A 21790-nucleotide genomic window follows, 5' to 3' on the forward strand; every position below is an offset into this window, starting at 1 on the left:
CGAGGGCGGGACACACACAGGCAGAGAAGGAAGGGGCAGCTCAGCTGATGTGCGTTGCTGCGTTCGGCGAATGGATCTGTAAGTTCAGAAGGGAAGAGAGGGCCCGGACCAGGTGGAGGGGTGGCGGCGGCGACGACTTCGAGGGGGGGAGGGGAGCGGTGGCGACTTCGCGGGGGGAGGAAAACCTCTATACCAGCCCGTTTTTACGGGCTCAACGGCTAGTTCTAATATAAAAGAAAAAATGCTCACTCCTATAAACAGCCCAGCTGAACCTGAAGATCTAAGAAGCCTGTATGTCATGACTTGGTAGATAACTGATTTTAGTACATAATTCCGTTACTAACAAGAAAACAAGAAGCTCCGTGCAAATCTAATGAAGATACTTTCTCAAACACATGCACATATTCATGGATTTAAAAAATGCTTCTGGCACCTTCTGGCATGAACTGAACATTTGGGTTATCAGGCAGGGGACACCTTCACACAGCCATGGTAATCTAAGGAGCTACCTTCCCTTAGGGACAATAAGATAAAAAGTGCAATTAATGGGATCCCAAGAAAATGTTACCACTCCTTAGTCCAACCCGGATCCTCCACCAAATACTGAAAGGCTGAATGAAGCTGGAGGAGATTTCTGCAGAAAACGTACAAATCCTAGAAAAGGGTAAGAAGAGCTGACAGCTGACTTAGTATCACAAGAAACCAATGTTGACCCATGCAGAACGTGATTTGGGTTAATACCCGCAGGTGAGAACAATTCCGGAGTCATGCCAGCTTAGACTAGTTTTTAAGACATGAAAATGCAACCATCAGAATTTTATATATTACCGTAACAGGAAAAGATTTTTTTTGTTTAGAAAAGTGCTTGATTGCAATATGTTTGAAAGGAAGAGAAATTTAAGAGTTGAACAAACAAACCTAAAATCCCACGCTAAAGTAGGAACACGCTGCACCTTTGCCTGTTAGTAACAGAGAATATTCCTTTACAGACCTGTCACACAACCTTTTCCAATTAAATCTTAGAAACAAAAGTGCAACTTAAACCTGATGGTACGCAATGTGCACCCTCACCTTGAGTGCCAATGGGAAGAAACCTGTGCAAGAGATACTTGAGATTTATTTTAAAAGAAGAAGAAGAAAAAAAAAGGGAAAACAAACATTACATCAGTGAACAGTGTGAAAAGGATGAAAGGGAAAAGCATATCGAGTCTCTGAGCTGAAAGAAAGCAATACACCTGGAAACACAAGCACAAACCCAGCAGACTAAACCAACAGGTAGGGACTTGCTAATATCAACACAAAGCAGTGTCTTCCTGCCACTCCGCTGGCTCAAGTAAAATAATCAGCTCAGGAGTCGAGCCTGGCCCGGGTACAGTGCAGTTTCATACTAAGGACTTCTCACCAGCAGGGAAAAGAGAAATTAGCTGATTAACCAAATGTCCACTTACCTCACTGTTTGCTTGTATGGTGTCCCCTGCCTCAGTTTCCAGAAACCTATTCCTACTCCTCTGAGCTTCAGGCTCAATTAGAACAGGCATCTACTGGGCCCAGCATTTGAAACTGGCTGTTTCGCTTATCCCCTTCCCCCATTTTAATTTGGTCAGGAGCAGTGGCGTAGGAAGGTGGGGAGGTGGGGCGGTCCGCCCCGGGTGCACGCCGCTGTGGGGGGTGTCGGCTCCGCTGGTTCCCTGCTCTCTCTGCCCCAGAACAGGTTACTTCCTGTTCTGGGGCAGAGAGAGCAGGGAACCAGCGGAGCCGACGCAGTTCCCAGCGACGTGCACTCGGGGGCGGATCGGCCCTCCCGCCCGCTCCTCGCTTCTCAATGCATGTAAGAATGCGCTCCGGGGGGAGGGTGCGCGCCGAGGGGGGGTGCGCCATGCTGCACCTGGGGGGGGGGTGCGCAGCGGTGACCCACCCCGGATGTCAGCCGCCCTCGCTACGGCACTGGTCAGGAGCCACTGAGAGCTTGGGATCCCCACCAGCTACCGCTACATGTGTGCTACTGTTGGGTGGTCCTGAGCCCGGCCCACCCAGGCCCACCTGTGGCTACGCCACTGCCTTCTACATGACCATTTACAAAACTGCCACTAGACTGACCCCAGCCTTCATCACAATCCCCTGTCACGATAAAGATCAAGCTGAATAAATTCGAAAAGCAAAACATTCATACCCTGGGCTGATGTAGAATTCCTAATTTGGTTGGTTAAGGATTATGTGAATGGGGGTGTGGGTGGGGGAGGGTAGGAGAGGGTGGGGTGGAACATATACACATTTCATTACTGGTGAAGTGTGGGAGTATTTGGAGGTCCTCTTTATGCTCCTTCCTCTTACCAATCAAGGAACTCAGACAAGGACCGGTGAAAATGGGAGTCAGAACAATTCGAGAAGAGAAAAATTGCAATCCTCAGGTTCTTGACTGCTGGAAATTTGCTTGGTTAAACTTTTTTCATTGACCCAGTAGATGTCACCTGTGTCATTGAGTTTTCTGCTCAGTTAGAACTGATCTTAATCGGGTTAGACACTTAAGGGGCGTCAGGGGGTAACTATTCCTTGCTTTCACGCAGTGGCGTAGCCCATAGGAGCCGGCTCTGTGCGTGCTTGAGCACCCCCAATATTACAAAAATTCCTTGTATGTGTCCAGGGAGGGGTTATGTCCATTGGGCTTAGCACCCCCAATAATTTTGAAAAGTTGGCTCCTATGGCGTAGCCAAGGGTGGACCATTCACCCATTCACGTAAGGCTGGCTAATGGCTGTCACTCTGGTGTGACCTAGGCTTCTCTTCTCTCTGCTGACCCCTGGAGCCGTGTGGGCTCCACAGCGCCTAAATTATATGGGGGTAGATATTCAGACTTTATACCTGGATTTTCAATGCTGAACCATGTCCGGACTATGGTTCTGAATATCAAGGCATATGTGGCCGGACAAAACATAGCCGGCTAAGTGTTGTAGTCAGCACTTAGCAGCTATGGTGAACCATATAAAAGCAGAACTGTGTTCTATGCAATCTTATTTATGTGGTTATCTTAATTGTTTTAAGTGCTGAATTTTAGTACAGAAGTACATAAGCATCGCCATGTTGGGACAGACCAAGGGTCCATCGAGCCCAGCACCCTGTCACAGACAGCGGCCAAAAGAACAAGCAATTTGTCCCGCCCTTCCTAGAAATACTGTATTATTCCCTCGTCCATTCAATAACATTCTATGGCTTTTTCCTCCAGGAAGCCGTCCAACCCTTTTTTTGAAGTCCGCTAAGTTAACCACCTTAACCACCTTTTCCGGCAGCGAATTCCAGAGTTTAACTACGCGTTGAGTGAAGAAAACTTTCCTCCGATTCGTTTTAAATTTACCACACTGCCGCTTCATCGCATGCCCCTAGTATTTTTGGAAAGCGTAAACAGACGCTCCACATCGACTCGTTCCATTCCACTCATTATCTTATAGAGCTCTTATAGTACTTCACTAAGTGCCAACTCCACCCCGGGAATGCTCACAAAGTAGCTGGTTTCGGCTTAGGCATTATCTGGGCATTTTCAGTGGCATAGTCCGATTAGACCCAGACAAGTGATTTAAATGGCAAGAAGACAAAATGTTCCTGAAAAAACTTACAGATTTGTTTCCTGTTCTGAGACTTTCCCTGCCACTTCTATTTTTGGGGGATTGAAAAGTGTGTGTGTGTGTGTGTGGGGGGGGGGGGGGGGGGGGGGGTGGGGAGGAGGAAGGGAAGCATTGAAATTTTTAAGCATTTTTGAGCTGATGATCAATTCCCTGTGCTGTTCTAAAACAGCACCCTAAAAATAGCGCCGGAACAGTGCAGGGAATTAACTCCCCAATGATAAATGCTAATAACATGTTAATTTAGGCGCATTATTAGCGTTGATCGTCGGGTGACGTCCTCCCGCACTTGTTAAATGCAGGAGATGGAGGTCCGTGGGATACCCCCAAAAGCATAAAACACTTTGAATGTCTACCCCTACGTGCGTATCTATCCCTCCAGCCCCCCGACCTGGTGGATCTCCAGCCCCCTTAACCCCCCACCTCCCCCCAAAATGGGTGGGGGTGGGGTATCTGGGTGTCGTCGTCGATGATACGCTGAAACCTTCTGCTCAGTGTGCTGCTGCGGCTAGGAAAGCGAATAGAATGTTGGGTGTTATTAGGAAGGGTATGGAGTCCAGGTGTGCGGATGTTATAATGCCGTTGTATCGCTCCATGGTGCGACCGCACCTGGAGTATTGTGTTCAGTACTGGTCTCCGTATCTCAAAAAAGATATAGTAGAATTGGAAAAGGTACAGCGAAGGGCGACGAAAATGATAGTGGGGATGGGACGACTTTCCTATGAAGAGAGGCTGAGAAGGCTAGGGCTTTTCAGCTTGGAGAAGAGACGGCTGAGGGGAGATATGATAGAAGTGTATAAAATAATGAGTGGAATGGATCGGGTGGATGTGAAGCGACTGTTCACGCTATCCAAAAATACTAGGACTAGAGGGCATGAGTTGAAGCTACAGTGTGGTAAATTTAAAACGAATCGGAGAAAATTTTTCTTCACCCAACGTGTAATTAGACTCTGGAATTCGTTGCCGGAGAACGTGGTACGGGCGGTTAGCTTGACGGAGTTTAAAAAGGGGTTAGATAGATTCCTAAAGGACAAGTCCATAGACCGCTATTAAATGGACTTAGAAAAATTCCGCATTTTTAGGTATAACTTGTCTGGAATGTTTTTACGTTTAGGGAGCGTGCCAGGTGCCCTTGACCTGGATTGGCCACTGTCGGTGACAGGATGCTGGGCTAGATGGACCTTTGGTCTTTCCCAGTATGGCACTACTTATGTACTTATGTACTTATGTACTACGTAGCCCACTGGGCTACCAGGAATCTTTTTTGAGTGTTTGGAGGAGTTAGGGGGCAGGAGATCTCCAGCCCTCTCCCCCCCCCCCCCCATGCCCTTGTGCTTGGAGGGCACTAGGCCACCAGGGCCTTCCTTTTGTCCCACGGACCTCCATCTCCTGTGTCTGACAAGTTCCGGATATTGACAGCCTGGATCTGTCAAATAAGTGCTAGAGGATTGTGCCCGAGCACATGCCCGGGCACAATCCTCCTGCACTTTTCACCCGATGATCATCGCTAATAACACGCCTAAATTAGCATGTTCTTAGCGTTGATCGTTGGGGAGTTAATTCCGGCGCTAGTTTTAGGGCGCTATTTCGGAACAGCACGAGGAATTGATCATCAAATCAAAAATGTTTTTAAACTTCAATGCTTCCCATCCTCCTCCCCCCTCCTTCTTTCCAAAAAAAAATTAAAAAATTAGAGGTGGCAGGGAATGTCTCAGAACAGGAAACATATTTGTAAGTTTCTTCAGAAACATTTTAGATGTTAGAGATACTTCTTTCAGTGTCGCATGACATAATAATCGCTACCCTGCTGCTTTTTCTGAGATAATGGAAAGGTAATCAAATCATCTTTTCGGTTAAATGTGAAATTACATTAATAAAACAGGTCCAAACTGAGACAGTAAGCCCTTCACGGCCAGGGAAATCACTACTGTACCTGACTGCAACTCACTTTGGGCTACTGCTGTAAAGGTCTGAGCAGAAACCGAATTTAAAAAATCCAAAATTTCAGGATAGTGCTGGGCAGACTTATACGGTCTGTGCCAGAACCGGTGGTGGGAGGCGGGGCTGGTGGTTGGGAGGCGGGGATAGTGCTGGGCAGACTTATACGGTCTGTGCCCTGAAAAAGGCAGGTACAAATCAAGGTAAGGTATACACATATGAGTTTATCTTGTTGGGCAGACTGGATGGACCGTGAAGGTCTTTTTCTGCCGTCATCTACTAAGTTACTATGTTTCAGACAAATGCCAAAGCTGTTGTCTTCTGTGTTGGATTAGAACACTGAGTATGCGGGGTTGAAAGTGAGAAGATGCACAGGAAATGAAAGAAATCTCTCTTTATAGAGTCGACAACGATTCACGCAACAGCCTTCCGGTGGAAACAGCTGGGATTGGGGGTTTGGGGCAGGCAAACCTAGTAGTAAAAATCAAAGAAGGGTGGGACAAGCAGAGGGTATCCTTGAGAGTGGGGTACAAGGGGTATAACCAGAGATTAGGCAAGATCGGCAGCGTCATGGCAGGAAGGAAATACGGCAGACAAACCAGGCCTTGCGGTCATTACATGCCACAACTCAAAGTACTGCACTGCAATTTTATAGACTACCCGCGTCTCTAAAAAGCAGCAACGGGATTTTCTGATACCTTCCCACTCCTAAAATGAGAAGTAGCCACCTAAAGAAGGTTCAGACAAATTTAAAGGTGAACGAGGCAGGGAACAGGGAAAAAAAAAAAGACAGAGAGCTGGTGGAGAATACAAGCAAACTTGGATGTGGCTTGCAAAAATATCCAAGGAGAATAATTACTCTCAGTGGTTTGAGATGCCGATTCAAAGGGTTTGCTTTCAGAATGTTTATTGTGCAACTTGCTGCTCCTTTCCGCTATACACTAACAATTAATTATCCTAATGAGTGCCAGGGCAACACCCTAATTAGACAGCACCTACAGCCATACAATTTGTTAATTGGGCTTAGGCAAAAGCAAAAAAATCTGAACTTGTTTTATGGGTACCTCCATAAATAAACATCAACAGATCTCTGTAGAGTTTTCTAATGCTTCTGGCTGGCATTCAGAGCACCTTAGCAAGATTTATTTAAAATGTGTTCGGCAACTTCCTGAAAATGAACTGAGCCTTTGTGGACGATCAAACCCAGCAGTGTCGCGCAAAGGACTTTTTGCCTTCAGGGAAAAGTGAGGTCAACTGATTAACCAAATGTCCACTTACTGTGGCTGACTTGTCGGTTGTATGGTGTTCCCTGCATCTTACGAACGCAGAGGTACGAAATCTGACCGGTTGCCACAATCGGGGCACTCACAGAGTTTGGTGGGGCAGGTGTAGGGGTGGGAAGCTGCCTGACACTTTCTGTCTGCTTCTTTAGGCTTACAGTTCAATCAGAGCCAGCCTTACTGGAAGGTATCAGCAGGGTTTACCCCCATTTTTAATCTTTCCCCGGCTAGCTTAGTCATCGAAGCAATTGCCTTCTGATTGAGAGACACGGACCGCAGTTTCCTCCATACTGTGCAATGATTGGGAGGCCCTTCCATCCGGGGGGGGGGGGGGGGGGGGGCTCCAGAAACATGCCCAACCCTTCTGGGCTCGGCAACTGAGGCTGGACTCAAATATTAAACCTGAATTTTCTGCAAGGCAGCACACAGCACTGTCACTGAGCTATGGGACTGGAGTCTCTCACGAGATGTTCACTAAAGTTTCGACCCTACAATATTCTCCCAGGTTCTTCCCTAGTTCCGAAGGAAACATTTTCTGGATAGAATTTAAAAAGCTAAATTTAGCAGAAGCAGACAAGTACAAATATTACCAGTTCCCTAAAGAACAGATGGTAGGTCACACAAGTGTCTGGCTGATGGGAAGAACAATTCAGAGGCATTAAAAACTTCAACTATTCAGGCAAGAATCATAAGATATCCAGAAAGCCATCAACTGAAGGCTTGCAAGACAGGCAGGAAAGGCTTGACCATGAGAATATATCTGGAATTTCCAAAAGCATGCTCCGCCAGGCTAACTGCCTTTTCTGAGAGGAAATTGAACAAACGAGGAAAAAGCATAAGAGAAATAAAAGCCGAACTTCCATACAACATATCCCACAACTGAAACCTCCATGCAACACGCCCTGCTTTCTTACTGAACAAGCAGGTTTCCTCAACATAAAGCCTTAACAGTTCACAGACAAGCACTGGCTTGTATGGTCTATATGTGAAGCTAAAGACCCAAACAAGGTAAAATCAAGGTCAAACAGACTGATAAAGCGTGGACGACAGGACACTTAGATTTTACGAACTTTCCCCCATGTGTTGGTGTTTTAATTTCACCATTGCAAAATGGAACATCTCAGAAAACGGTGGGCACTATCAGGAAAATCCAGCTGAATTTTACCGCTAAGCTGGGAGGGAGAGGAAGTGTTGAAAACGCTTAAACCCATTTAAATGACAACTATCATTTTTTGGGGGGCTTCACGTTTTTTTTCCCCCTGATTCTTTGTTCTTATAGCAAGAATGGTCTTGGCAACAAGTGCGATCAGTTAACTGCCCAGTCCTCACGAGGAGCACCCACCCCATTTGGTTGAGGCATTTAACCATTAGACACAGTCAATTGCCCCAGCAGAACGTTCATGGCCACCTTTACTATTGCTTAATTAAGCTTCCATTAAAATGTATAAGCCCAGTGAATAAGGGATAGCTTCTTTCACACCCAACCCAAAACAGTTTTTGAAATCATTTATCTACTGCTATAAACACCAGGATGATTCTGTATGGTGGACCTGTGGCTGCCTTTAATAGGACATATAGGATTTTGAATTTTTAGTAACTATAATGGTGTGAAATGAGTCCATATACCTGCAAAGACGGGACAGACACTGACTGGGGAAGTTAAAACAAAAATGACACAATAGATAAAGCTTGCATTTTCCAGAATATTAGTAAGCGCTGGATATGAGGTGTTTTGGAGATTAGCCGGTGTCCAGGGATAACATTGAAAAACCTTTTCCTTACAGTCAGCCCTGGGTGACAAATACATAGAGAGACAAGAAACTTTTTTTTTCATTACAGTCCTAAGATTAGTTTCTTTTCAAGGCACTACATCCCCGTAAACTGGAGTGCTCAATGAGAAAATATCAAATGTGCATATTTGTAATGGAGCTTTTGTTTTCTATATTTCTATATTACTTGTGTACTTATATGTACTTATGAGTTGAACGGGTAGATGTGAAGCGTCTGTTCATGCTTTCCAAAAATACTAGGACTAGGGGTCATGGGATGAAGCTACAATGTGGTAAATTTCAAACGAATCGGAGAAAATGTTTCTTCACTCAACGTGTAATTAAACTCTGGAATTTGTTGCCAGAGAATGTGGTAAAGGCGGTTAGCTTAGCGGAGTTTAAAAAAAGGTTTGGACGACTTCCTAAAGGAAAAGTCCATAGACCGTTATTAAATGGACTTGGGGGAAATCCACTATTTCTGGGATAAGCAGTATAAAATGTTTTGTACTTTTTGGGGATCTTGCCGGGTATTTGTGACCTGGATTGGCCACTGTTGGAAACAGGATGCTGGGCTTGATGGACCTTTGGTCTGTCCCAGTATGGCAACACTTATGTACTTGGGATTCTGAATGGAATGTTACTACTCTTTGGGGTTCTACATGGAATGTTGCTACACTTTGAAATTCTGCATGGAATCTTGTTATTCTTTAGACTTCTAGAATCTTGCTACTCTTTGGGGTTCTACATAGAATGTTGCTACTATTTAGGTTTCTGCCAGGTACTTGTGACTTGGATTGGCCACTGTTGGAAACAGAATGCTGGGCTTGATGGACCTTTGGTCTTTCCCAGTATGGCAATACTTATGTACTTATATTGTTTTAGGTTGTTAGATCTGTGACTTTATGCATTTAACACTTGCAAAGACTTGGGGGTTCTTTCCTGTCTGGTGTGGACATTTGTACCCCAGATCCGATGTACATCTGGTCGGAAAGCGTCCATCTCTTTTCACACCTCTTTCTCATTCTTCAAGCTTTTGGCTCTTCACACTTGCTGTCACTCACAGCTCTGGCCCTCACAACATTCCTGCATCATCCCTAGCCCCACCCTGGGTGGGCACGTTGACATCTGAAGAACGTGTCATGCATAGTAACATAGTAAATAATGGTCCTGTATGGTCCATCTAGTCTGTTCAATGAGGTGATTAAGAGCATAAGAACGGCCATACTGGGTCAGACCAGTGGTCCATCTAGCCCAGTATCCTGCTTCCAACAGTGGTTAATCCAGGTCACAAGTACCTGGAAACCCCAAATAGTAGCAACATTCCATGCTACCAATCCCACGGCAAGCACTGGCTTCGCCATGTCTGTCTCAATAGCAGACTATGGACTTTTCCTCCAGGAACTTGTCCAGATCTTTTTTAAACCCAGATACGCTAATCACTGTTACCACATCCTCTGGCAATGAGTTCCAGAGCTTAACTATTCTTTGAGTGAAAAAATATTTCCTCCTGTTTGTTTTAAAATTATTTCCATGTAACTTCATTGAGTGTCCCCTGGTCTTTGCACTTTTTGAAAGAGCAAAAAAAACGATTCACTTTTACCCTTTCTAAACCACTCGGGATTTTGCAGACTTCGATCCTATCCCTCCTCATCCGTCTCTTTTCCAAGCTGAAGAGCCCTAACCTCTTCACCCTTTCCTCATATGAGAGGAGCTCCGTCCCCTTTATCATTTTGGTCACTCTTCTTTGAACCTTTGTGAGATACAGCGACGGGAACTGAACACAATAAAGGTGAGGTCGCACCATGAAGCGATACAGAGGCATTATAATATTCCCAGTCTTATTTACCATCCCTGGTTAAAGTGGGATCTGCAACTCTGTGCAGGTTACACCTGTCGCCTTGTTTAAAGTGTGAAGGTCAATTAAGTTTTGCTTTGATTTTATCTTCTTACTATATAGGGGATCCTCTGTGTTTATCACATGAGTTTTTGAATTCTGTCACTGTTTTTGACCCCACCACCTCCCCAGGGAAGGTATTCCAGGCATCCACCACTCTGTGAAAAAGTATTTCCTGATGTCAAGTTTACCGCTCTGCATCCTCGGTTCATGCCCTCTGGTTCTACCGATTCCCCCGTCTCTGACAGGGACCCACCCAGAAACTATAACTCCATCCTTTAATCACCCCCATCGGTATTGGTTTAAACTTCTCTTTCCTTCCCCAACACAAAAAAATAAACAGAGGTGCGACTGAAATGTCAAATCCATCTGAATTTACCTATGTTAATGCGTAAAAACTGAAGACCTAATTAACATTTGGACTTTATGGGAGATGCAGTGCTCACGTAATACAAAGTATAAATGCTTATCATTAGTTAATTTCTCATACTACATTATATATCTTCACATACACATATATACAGTCTATACATGAACTGTATATCATGTATATGCACATTATAATAGTGAGGGGCTCATTTCAAAGTTCCATAGGTTACTATATAAGTCTAACCCCCCCCCCCCCCCGTTTACTAAGCTACACGGCAACACCGACACAGCCCATTCAGAGGGCCCCTTTTACAAAGGCGCGCTAGCATTTTTAGCGCGTGTGTTAAATACGCCTGCGCAAAACGCTATATTCCTATGGGCATCTCTAGTGTTTAGCACACGTTAATCATTAGCGTACCTTTGTAAAGACCCCCAAAGTGAACGGTCTAAAATACAAATCAATGCTCGCGTCAAACTTTACCTGCTTGAGTACACAGTTATGGAACGCACTGCCGCGCAACTTAAAAAAAACGATCCACGAACTAATGAGCTTCCGCAAACTACTGAAGACCCGTCTCTTTAACGGGGCATATCACAAAGATCAATCAATGTGAATACACACAACTCCTCCACAGATATTCAGGACCATCTAACAATATCTGCTTGGAATAATACTATTCTGTTTTTATCATTATCGTGTTGACTAAGATCCTTCTGAAACACTAAATGTTTGTTTTCTAATATTTCCACCATTCTTGTATTGTAAGCCACACTGAGCCTGCAAAAAGGTGGGAAAATGTGGGATACAAATGCAATAACTAAATAAATAAATAAATGGGACTGTGTCGGCATTAGCGCCCCACCAGTAGCTAGCATGGCTTAGTAAACGGGGGGGGGGGGGGGGGGGGGGAGGGGGGGAAGTACTTTGAAAATACACCTCTGAGTGTAGGGTGTAGGTGTAGTATCTAATGTGAGCCCGCAGAGAAAGTATCTGCATAACCACTTTGGTTGTACTACGGAACCTGATAATAACAAAGTACATGGTCGTTTTGTAGATATCCTGCTTCATATAACTCTAGAAAACCAGTTTCAGGTAAGCAAAAGAAATTTAATTCTAAGGAGGAAAACACCTCAAGAAGCACCTCTTCCGCTGATTTGCAAAAGGAGGGCTAGGACTTCTTCATCATCCCAGTCTGCATAGGAGCCACCTTTTCAAAATAATTGGGGGTGCTAAGCCCAATGGAAATGACCCCTCCCTGGACACACACAAGGAATTTTCTCAATATTGGGGGTGCTCAAGCACCCACAGAGTCGGCTCCAATGCCAGTCTGTTTGTATTGCTTGCTTTGATTCTCATTACTTAGACAAGCACTCGACTCTTGTAGATATGACATAGCAACTGGGTGTAAGAAGTACTGTCTCTATGTTACACATTTATGTATGTATTTTCCAGATAATTAAGGGGACCTTTGCGGGTCCAAAAATCTGTACTTGCTGGCGTTTTTGCAGCAGAGCCATTTTTGCTGCTGAACCAAATACATAAACTTTGCGCCGCTCAGGCATCCAGAGCATTGAAAAGGCAGAAAACCAGAGTGGAGACAAGGGGAGGGGTGAAAGTGGGGAGGTTTTCCAGTATTTATCTAATGAGCATCTATTTTATTTATTTAGCAACAGGGGTGGGGTGGGGGTGGTTTTTAGGTTAAAACTTACAATCAGAATCCCTAATAAGCCAATTGCCTGGTAGGTTTCATTTATTTTAACCTTCCCCCACACATAGTGCATTTTGCTGCGGGTTAATGTACTTTTTTTTATTCCTTTCACTGTGTTCACAGCTCACAAGCTGCTGTTAAAAACTGTGAGAGACCGGCCAAAGTGACAAAACAGGATTAGATCCTGAGGTGTGAATTACGTCTTGCTCCTGGAACTCTCCTGAAAAGTTTCATTTGTGTATTCATTCATTCTCGGGGCTACTGAGCAACATTTTACTAAACAGGAACTATAATTCCTCTTTACAAAAAGAACTGATGTGATCTTTAGGGAGCAGCATCTCGGGCTACCTCTTCTCAAGTGAGGCTTTTCATTGCCCACTAGTGAAAAGAGACAGACGTGAGGGGCACACAGGGACAGAGCTGAACATCCCTCTTGGGGGGGGGGGGGGGGGGGGAGTGAAGAAATTCCCAGCAAATGTGTGGCCTCTGGTTGAGAATGTCCCTTTAAAAAAAAACCCAGACACATTCTGGGCAAGATGAGCAGCAGAGGACAAAATATAAGGGCACATTCTCACCCCAGTTATCAAGCAACTGGTATGGAGTGAGTTCAGTGTCATTGTACACAGTGCAGCCCAGGGCTTCTATTCAAAAAGTAACAAAATAAAAAAGATCAGAAGATTATATCAAGCCATTAAGTGAAAGCAAGGAACAGCTCTCCCCTTAAGTGCCTGGGTAAAAATCCACATGTGCCTTAAACAGAATACAGAGCCCATTCGCTTTTACTTGTGCAATCCAGTCCTTTTTGGCATTTAGGGCCAGACGCACACAAGAGGGGGTTTTCCCTATTTGATTCCTAAGGGGGGGAAATGCTTAGCACATCCGGCCTAATAACAGTAAGGGAATTGTAAAATGCCCGGAGAAGGGATATGTTGAAAAAAAGATGTCATCAGACTTCTGCTTCACTGAAATAAATACGAAAATGAAAACAGGGAAAAAAAAAAGTGTGTCCGGATCAAGGGGAAGCACCTTATCAAAGGACTTCTCAGTAGGAGAGTTGGATTAATTTTTGTAATGTGTGTTGTTGGGGCCCACGATCATAACTTTCCTACTCGATCGATACCCGAGCTCATTTGTGTGGTTTTGCCTGTTTATTTTAATTTTTTTTTTTGGGGGGGGGGGGGGTGGGGAAGGAACTGGAGAGCGAGTGACAAAGTCAGCATAAGTACTCACATCATTTGGACCCCAACTCCCCCCCACCCCATGCCCACCCCAAACTACTTCAATGAACTCCCAGGAACCTTTCTCCCACGCTGTGCCTATGAAGGAAAAAGGTTTAGCACATCAAAGGATCGCAATCCCCCCTCCCCACCACCCGGCCACACAAACCATTTTTTTAAGACAAAAAACCCCAAAAGGAGCACCGTACCTTGAAGGCGATGGGCAAGGTCTTGTTGCATCTCCAGTGGGTGGGTAGGACCGAGCAGAGGAAGTTGGGACTGTCGGTCCGGACCAGCTCCCCGGGGTGGTCTGCGAGCACCTCCACCATGTTGCGGTCTGCGCTCCTCAGCTTGCTCAGCAGGGCGGCGCTGTTGTCCGGGGTGGCGAGTGGCTCGTTCATCTTGCCCGGGCTGAGGGTGGCGGAGGGCGGCGTGAAGCGGCGGCTGCTGCTTGGATCTACGGGGATACGCATCACAACAACAAGCTTGAGACGGGCGATCCGTAGACAACTTTTCCTCCCGGCTGCAGAGAGCCTCACCCCCCCCGCCCCTGATTTACAACGCGCCTCCGAAAGGGATCCCAATGCACGAAGAGGTGCAAGCCCCCCAGATCGCAGCAAAGCAACACCCTTTAGCGTTATTATGCAGTTTTATAAGTTCAGTTTTGGGCCAGCAATCCAGACTCACTATTACACTTTGTAAAGAAAAAATTGTTAAAACACAATTTGGCAAAAGTTTCAGGAGAAGCTTCCAACAGTTAACCGTGGTACTTATGAGTTCATTTCGTGAAGTTTCCAGGTCATTTTCTTAAAAGTCCCAATCAAAGACAGCGTGCACCATATCTTCTGTTACAGAAAATGATGAGTCTAGAAGTCTCTGAACTCAAGTTTCAGTCCACAGAAAAGCAGGGGGATTTCCAAATATCACTTCCAGCTAACAAGGGATATGCCCCTTCCCCCCTCATGAAAATATTTACTGCAAGAGAACTTTAATAACGCAAGGGAAATCCATATTAATCCCGAATATTACTAATCTTTTCATGTAGCCCCTGGATCATCAGCTTCAGTATTTTTTTTAACCTGCCTTGATCGCTGGGGGAGGGGAGGGGGGTTGCAAAAGGATCAAAAGATAATAATAATAATAATAAAGATGAAAAAGGCTTTCTCCTAGAGACTTAATTAGCGAGCACTTGGCTAGTTAAACTTGTGGCTTCTTCCTTTTTCTCTGACCTCACCATCAGCACACACACAGGAAAAATGAGAGCCCACAATGCCCCTGCCAAGTTCTGCTCTATCTGAGGCAATCTTCCTCAAAATCCAGCCGCAGCAGAGCCTCTGTGTAACAATCTGTTAACCGCAGCAGGTGGAAGTGAGCCCTAAGTGACCTTCCACTGCCTGTGCCGTGTCCTACCGCATTGAGCTTTCTCCAGCCACAAGGGATTAGCTGTCACAGAGAGAAATAATAACAATGGAATAAAGTTCACAGCCGGGGTGCAACTTAATAGGTCCAGCCAAGAGAAAAAGAAAGAAAGCTCGCGTGGCTGCTGGTGTCTCCGGTGCTGGAGCTCTGCTGGAGGAGGCTCGGTACTGCGTTAAAGTTCTGTCGATGCTGTGACCCCTGGTGAAGCCCCGGGAGTGTGCGGCGGTCAGTCACGCTGCGCTGCTGCTACGCTGTGATGGTGGTAAAAACTGGAGTACGGAAGCTGCGTGTCAAGACTGTGCTGCTGATCCGTATAACTAAATAGCCCTGCTTGAAAGCCCCTAGTTTGCCTGTATATAGCGAGTATCCTGTGACTGATAAAAGTCCCAGAAGGGAGTGCAAGAGGATCTGTGCGATTCCTGTCTTATGACTGTGTGATGAGGCCCCCCCTCCCCCTCCAGAGTGTGTGTTCAGGAGATGAGTGCTGCTGTGTTTAGGGCTCTGCTCTGCTGCTGTCCTCCTGCTGAGCTGGGAGGATGTTGAGACCGCTGCTGAATGAGAGTTGTGAGAGTGCGAGCACACGAGCAGGGTGCTTATCAGGGATCGGTTCGCGCTGCCATGGAAGTGGGAGAGTAGAGGAGCTGAGGCTGGGCAGGGTGCCAGAAATCTGGCGGTGCCCGAGGGCTGAGTGCGAGTACACAGGAGCAAGTGTGCTGTGTCCGGGGATCTGAAGCCAAGGAAATGTGAGTACAGGAACAGGGTGCTTTTTTTTTTGTTCGGGGATCTGAGCAGGGTCTGTGCGAGTGCAGGAACAGGGTGCTTTTTACGGGGATCTGAGCAGGGTCTGTGCGAGTGCAGGAACAGGGTTGCTATGTTGGGGATCTGCAGTTGAGTGAGGGCAAGTACAAGAGCAAGGTGCTGCCTCGGGGTTCTGAGCGAGTATTGAGTCCAGGATGCTGGGTCATGGATCAGAGTGTGAGTGCCAGAGCAGGGTGCTGCTGTGTAGGGGGATCTGAGAGTGAATGTGAGTGCAGAAGTAGGGTGCTGTGTCGGGGATTTAAGTGAGTGTGAATATAGGAGCAGGGTGCTGTTTCGACCATTTGAGTAGGAGTGTAGGAATAGGGTGCTGTCGAGGATCTGAATATGAATGCAGGAGCAGATGCCCTTTCATGTGGTAGTGCTAGCAATACAGAAGCTGGAGAAGTGGGGGGGGGGGGGGGGGGGGGTGCCACTGCTCTGGATGTAACTAGTGCAGTAGCTGCTGAAGCCGCGTGAGTGAACGAGTGACCGGGCTACTGCCTACAACTTTCACGCTTACGCTTCACTGCTTGTATAATCTCCCTATACTATAGAGGAAAGTCCCTGGGCTCAGCTGCGCCCTCACGTTATTTGCAGACGGGAAAACTCCCGGTCCAATTAGCTCTGTAGGGCGGGAGTCTAGGCGGAGCTCCGACCTGTCCAGCCAGTCAGGGCTGGGGAGGAAGGGGGCGGAGCTTGCTCCGCTGGAGACAGGAGTCGGAAGTTGTCTGTTGGTCGCTGTCTGGGCGTCGGGCAAGGGTGGTGCATTAGGAACCTCATTAGTAGTGCACGTGCTGCGTTTTATTATTGGGAAGCTGTTTGGCCATATAATAAGACACCCAGCCCCAGAGGGACGTCTGCTGCGGTTCTACTACTTTGTATATCATTTTTCCTTTTTTTACTGTATTTGTTTCCTTTGGCAGCACATGTAAAATTGTAATGGTAATAAATTATCAGAGTCCTGTAAGACTTGTGACCTGCCAGTGTCTATTCGTGTTGTGACTGGTAGATCTTTTGCTTAGCCTGTGTAAGCGCTGTATGCATTGCTGCCTTGACATATGTGCTTTTAGCCATAGGGCTGTTGTTGGTGAGACAACAACAACAACAACAACAACAACAACAAAAAAGCGGGTAGTATGACACGTTCTCTTTACTGTTTTACACCACTACTTGGAGTGGAGAAGTAGCTTAATGGTTAGTGCAGTAACTTAAGAACCAGTGGAACTAGGCACGATTCTCGCTGCAGCAGCTCCTTGTGACGCTGGGCAAGTCACTTAACCCTCCATTGCCTCAGGTAAAAATAAATACTTGCATATACGTAAACCTCTTCTCCTTTCACCTTTCTTTTATTATCCTTGTGAGTCTGGGCTCTATTTTTGATAGTGGGATGGCAACATAAGCGCTGCTGCTGTGCATACTTGAGCATCCCCAATATTGATTAATTGCCTTCACATTGTCCAAGGAGGGGTAATTTATGATGGGTTTAACATTCCCAGTCAGTCTGAAAAGTTGGCTCCTGGGAACACCTACACATCAGTCACAACTGTTGTCTGTACACGAGTGTGTAAGGGTGTGACTGTTAATGGGGGATCTCCTGTGGGCACAGGAGTGTGTAATCTTATTTAAGAACTACCATAAGAATTCCCATACTTGTATGGTCTGTGCACTTTGTGGATGCATGCCTATGACTAGAACCCATGCTTTCTTTGAGGATATGAGTATAAGCATGTTACTATCTGACCTTTTTTCTGGGTCTGTGACTCTTAACTTGTATTATCTGTGCACTTGGATGTCTATTTTACCTTATGTTTCTGGATCCCTGACTCCATGGTCACTATTTTTCTGACAGAATATCGCTTTTTCACTAAGGGCCCCGTTTACTAAGTTACGCAAGCGTTTTGTGCGTGCTAACGCTAGAGACACCCATGTATTCATGTGGGTGTCTCTAGCATTACTGTGTGTTAAAAACGCTAGCGTGCCTTTAGCGCGGCTTAGTAAACAGGGTCCTAAGATTTTTCTGTAAGGGGAGGGGGAGTTTAGTGAATGAGGCCCTAAATTCCAGCATGGGTGCAAGTACTCAAAGTACCTTCTCACTGGGTAAGTAGAAAGAGCAAGTGTTTCTAGGATGTAGGTTAGAGGCTGAATAAAACTGCTTTTATTTTTCCTTCCAGTTTTGGCCAAAACCAAAACTGTCTAACCGCTTTCGGACGAAACTGAAACTGTGGCTGAAACCAAAAACTAAAGTTTGGTTGTGCTAATGTGAACCAATGAGGCCCACTGGGTATTGTCAGGGCTTGCAGTCAGTAGCCTTCTGCTAAACCCACAGGAGAACTGCAAGCACAGGCAGACAGACATTTTAACAAGGGCTTCTCAACAAGTCTGGCATGTTTAGGTTCCCAAGTCAATGCAGATGTAATTAAACATCCTGAGACAGGACCACTGTAAGAATGTGTAAAAAAAAATCGTGAGTACCAGCTTTTTATGCTTACCCAAACTGTGCACAAGTAACAAGAGAAAGCAGCATTGCGATGTTTCCTGTTTTGTATTTAGTTATAAAACTGATTAAAGGACAAGCACGATATTGATTCTTACTAAAATATTGTAAAGGAGTCCAGACACTGGTCTACACTGTAGACATTATTCCAGCCTGATGCACAATCCAGAATAAAAAAGCACATTGATGTTACTGAATACAAGGTCTATATGCTCTGAAAATTACAATAAAGAGCAATACATTTCTCAAATTATTTTCCAATATATATACTTCATTGCACTATCATTTCCCTACTAACACTATAAGCCGACTTGTGCTTGAAAACAATCACTGCAGGTTCCTTTACCATAGAGTCTAGCTTCTGCATGCCACAAGTTTAATTAAAACGTTGCATCTTCATCATACCTAACGGAGCCTGGAAATTCTTTACAATCACCCAAATAGTATCCAAGCCAGAATATTAAAAAAAAAAAAAAATATATATATATATATATATATATGTGTGTAATAATTTAAATAATGAAATACCATATTTTACCTCCAAGCAAAATAGCCTCAGCATACATAGACCTCAGCTAAAGAAAACTGAAACTAAAGCCACAGTGCTTTTACAATGGCTGACTTTGTACCATATTAGCAGTGACAGCTGATGTCATATCTCCACAGAGAGGCTAATTCCTAAGAAGTTTATCACCCCAAATTTAAAGACTTAAAATTCCTGATAAGCTTTGGTATCAAAAGCATTTATTTGGCGAACTCTATTTACTATATAAACTATTATATTTAAGATCATAACTGTGGTGAAGTCAGGGCAGGAGCAATCCTCAGTCGCTCTTGCCCATGTCAACTCTATTCTCAAAATGGCTGCCTTGACTGCTTGTGACAGTCTCATGAGATTTCATGAGCTGGCATGGCCAGTAATGGCTGGGGTTCACTCTTGCCCTGATTGCACCCCTGGACCACCAGGATTGTAAGATCAGCCTGAGAGGGGCATCTATCTACAGTTGGGCAGAGGGGAGGAGGAAAGAGACAAAAAAAAAAAAAGCACAAATTTTCGGCTTCCATCCAAAACATGCAGTCAGTTTCAGCCAAAACCGAAACCATGGCTGTAACCTTTCTGCTGAAACCGAAACCAAGCAGTAAAAGGATTGTGGGCCAGGTTTGGCATCATAACCAAAACCAAAAATCAGGTGGGCCTCTAAGGTGGGTAATGACAACTAGGAGGAAGCATGATACTGGAGTAAGCTTGGTGTTTGACTTACAAAAGTAATTTTTTTCTCCAGTGTGGGTACTTTGTAGTTGATCTCATGTTCTCCTTTAGAGAACGGGGGGGGGGGGGGGGGGGGGGGGGAGGAAAGGGGAAAGTACACCAAAGAAGAGAGCCTGGAGGACAGAAGAGAGGAAGGAGGTGCCGAGGAGACGAGGAATATAACCTGAGGGCTTCCAAGTCAGAGTGTTAATACTTCCAGGAAGCCTTACCACAATAATTTGCCACACGGTCCCTAGGCCGCCAGAGCAGCCAGGCAAAAGAACGGAGCCCTCATTGCCTCGTATTAACGTTTTGCCTGTATTTCCCAGTCCCACGTTTTTCCGGGGATGTTGAGAATTCATTGGCTGCCTGTTCTTGCCCTAGCTTCCAGGCTCATCCCAGTCCCCACATTAACATCTAATCCTCAAGCTGACCCATACCTGAGCCCTTACTACCTTCTAAATAGGTGGCAGGAAGGGCTCGGGCAGTAAATAGACCCTTTTTCCCCGTGGTAAAAAATGACCCAGCGTGCGCCAATTTCATGTGCCAAAACTAGCATGGCCACTTTTTTTTAACGCGGCTTGGGAAAAGGGCCCCTAAAAGTAAAGTACAAAGCGAGTCCTTCTTTTGTGCTGTACCACGTCGTTCAGAACACTAGAGGGCGCCAACAAGCTGCAGAGGAAAGGTGCAAAGTGCTGGGACCGTAGCTAACAGAAAGACCATCGCTTCGCTCGCATTGGTTCAGGTACAAATCTGTTCTGCTCTCTTTATTTAGTCTAGATCCCAAAGTTTAAATAAAAGAGCAGGCAATGCACATGTATTAACTAGGTATTGTGTTCTAAGAGCTGTATCGATCCTGGTAAAAACTGTTGCAGGTTGATGATATATCTTGTATTGGAACTAACCCCTCAAAGAATTCAGAAATGCCACTTCAGGTGAGCTTTGGAGGCCTCCGAAGTCCCGCCTTCAAACATCACCTCGGAAGCTCCGGATATTACACCCTGCAGGACCATTCAATGGAAGGCTGCATGGCCACCTGTTAATATAAATCCACTTCAAAATAGGTGCAAACTGTGAACCCTTATTTTATCATCCTCACTTTAATATTCCCTTATCTCTTGTTTGTCCTGTTTGTCTGTCCTAATTAGATTGTAAGCTCTGTCGAGCAGGGACTGTCTCTCCATGTTCAAGTGTACAGCGCTGCGTACGTCTATGATAAGTAGAATTTATCCATAAAGAAGCCACGAAACTATCCAGAACACAGTAGTTTAAATTCGTCAGAAAACGGACAAGGCTAGAAATGAGCGTCTGCGCATTTACCCAGATCCACTGCGGAAATGAGAAAATTAGTGGAATTAGGGCTTTGTTAAATATTCATGGAGGGAAAAAAAGCTCTTTAGTGTGAAAATGCTGGTCAATAATTAACTAATCCAACCTGTAATCTGCATCAACTACCTTGTCCGAGGGTGTGCCTGGTATTTGCGCTTGTTCCTATGTGTTCAGCTTCTCTTTTATACAGTTCTAATAAATTGGTGGCAGAGGCCCAAAAGGACCAGGAATAATAATAATAATATTAATTTAAAAAAAAAAACAAAAATCGGTAGAAAAAAAGCTCCAGAAGACCAGGACGAGGAATGAATAACTTGATCTCAGCACAGGTAAAATAAGAAAACGTATTTACAGTGCAGTTTTAACAAGATCATGCAAGTTATTAGGTAAATGAAAAATTAAACCGATTTAGCCTGAAAATGGTCTAATGAAAATACCTTTTGGACTGCGGTCATTATAGAGTATGTTGTGCACCGCACATACCAGAGATAAAATTGCGCAGCTTTCTTGCCTCTGTTCAGTCCTACGTTTAGAGGTAAAGATTTAATTTCGTGTCTAATCACAGACTTTTTTTTTTTCATCTAGGTAATATTCTAGTTGGAGAAGGGATAGTTTTTTCTCTCTTCTGGAGCTCTTCAGCTCAGAGCGCAAGGGGAGAAGTAGGTTTTCAGTGGCTCAAGTTCTTTATTTGCTCGTTGCTTCAAGGATATAT

General features: G+C 45.1%; 1 protein-coding gene across 3 annotated transcripts in view; it reads right to left on the reverse strand.

The window, feature by feature from the left end:
• Positions 1–21790, reverse strand: part of RUNX1 (RUNX family transcription factor 1) — a 272687-nt gene that overhangs the window by 118917 nt on the left and 131980 nt on the right. For all 3 annotated transcript variants that reach the window (XM_030202187.1, XM_030202188.1, XM_030202190.1), the window contains one exon: positions 13999–14246. In XM_030202187.1, coding sequence (XP_030058047.1) covers positions 13999–14246 — 248 coding nt within the window. The remainder of the gene's footprint in view (positions 1–13998; positions 14247–21790) is intronic.

This window comes from Microcaecilia unicolor, chromosome 4, assembly GCF_901765095.1.
Source record: "Microcaecilia unicolor chromosome 4, aMicUni1.1, whole genome shotgun sequence".
Taxonomy (NCBI): domain Eukaryota; kingdom Metazoa; phylum Chordata; class Amphibia; order Gymnophiona; family Siphonopidae; genus Microcaecilia; species Microcaecilia unicolor.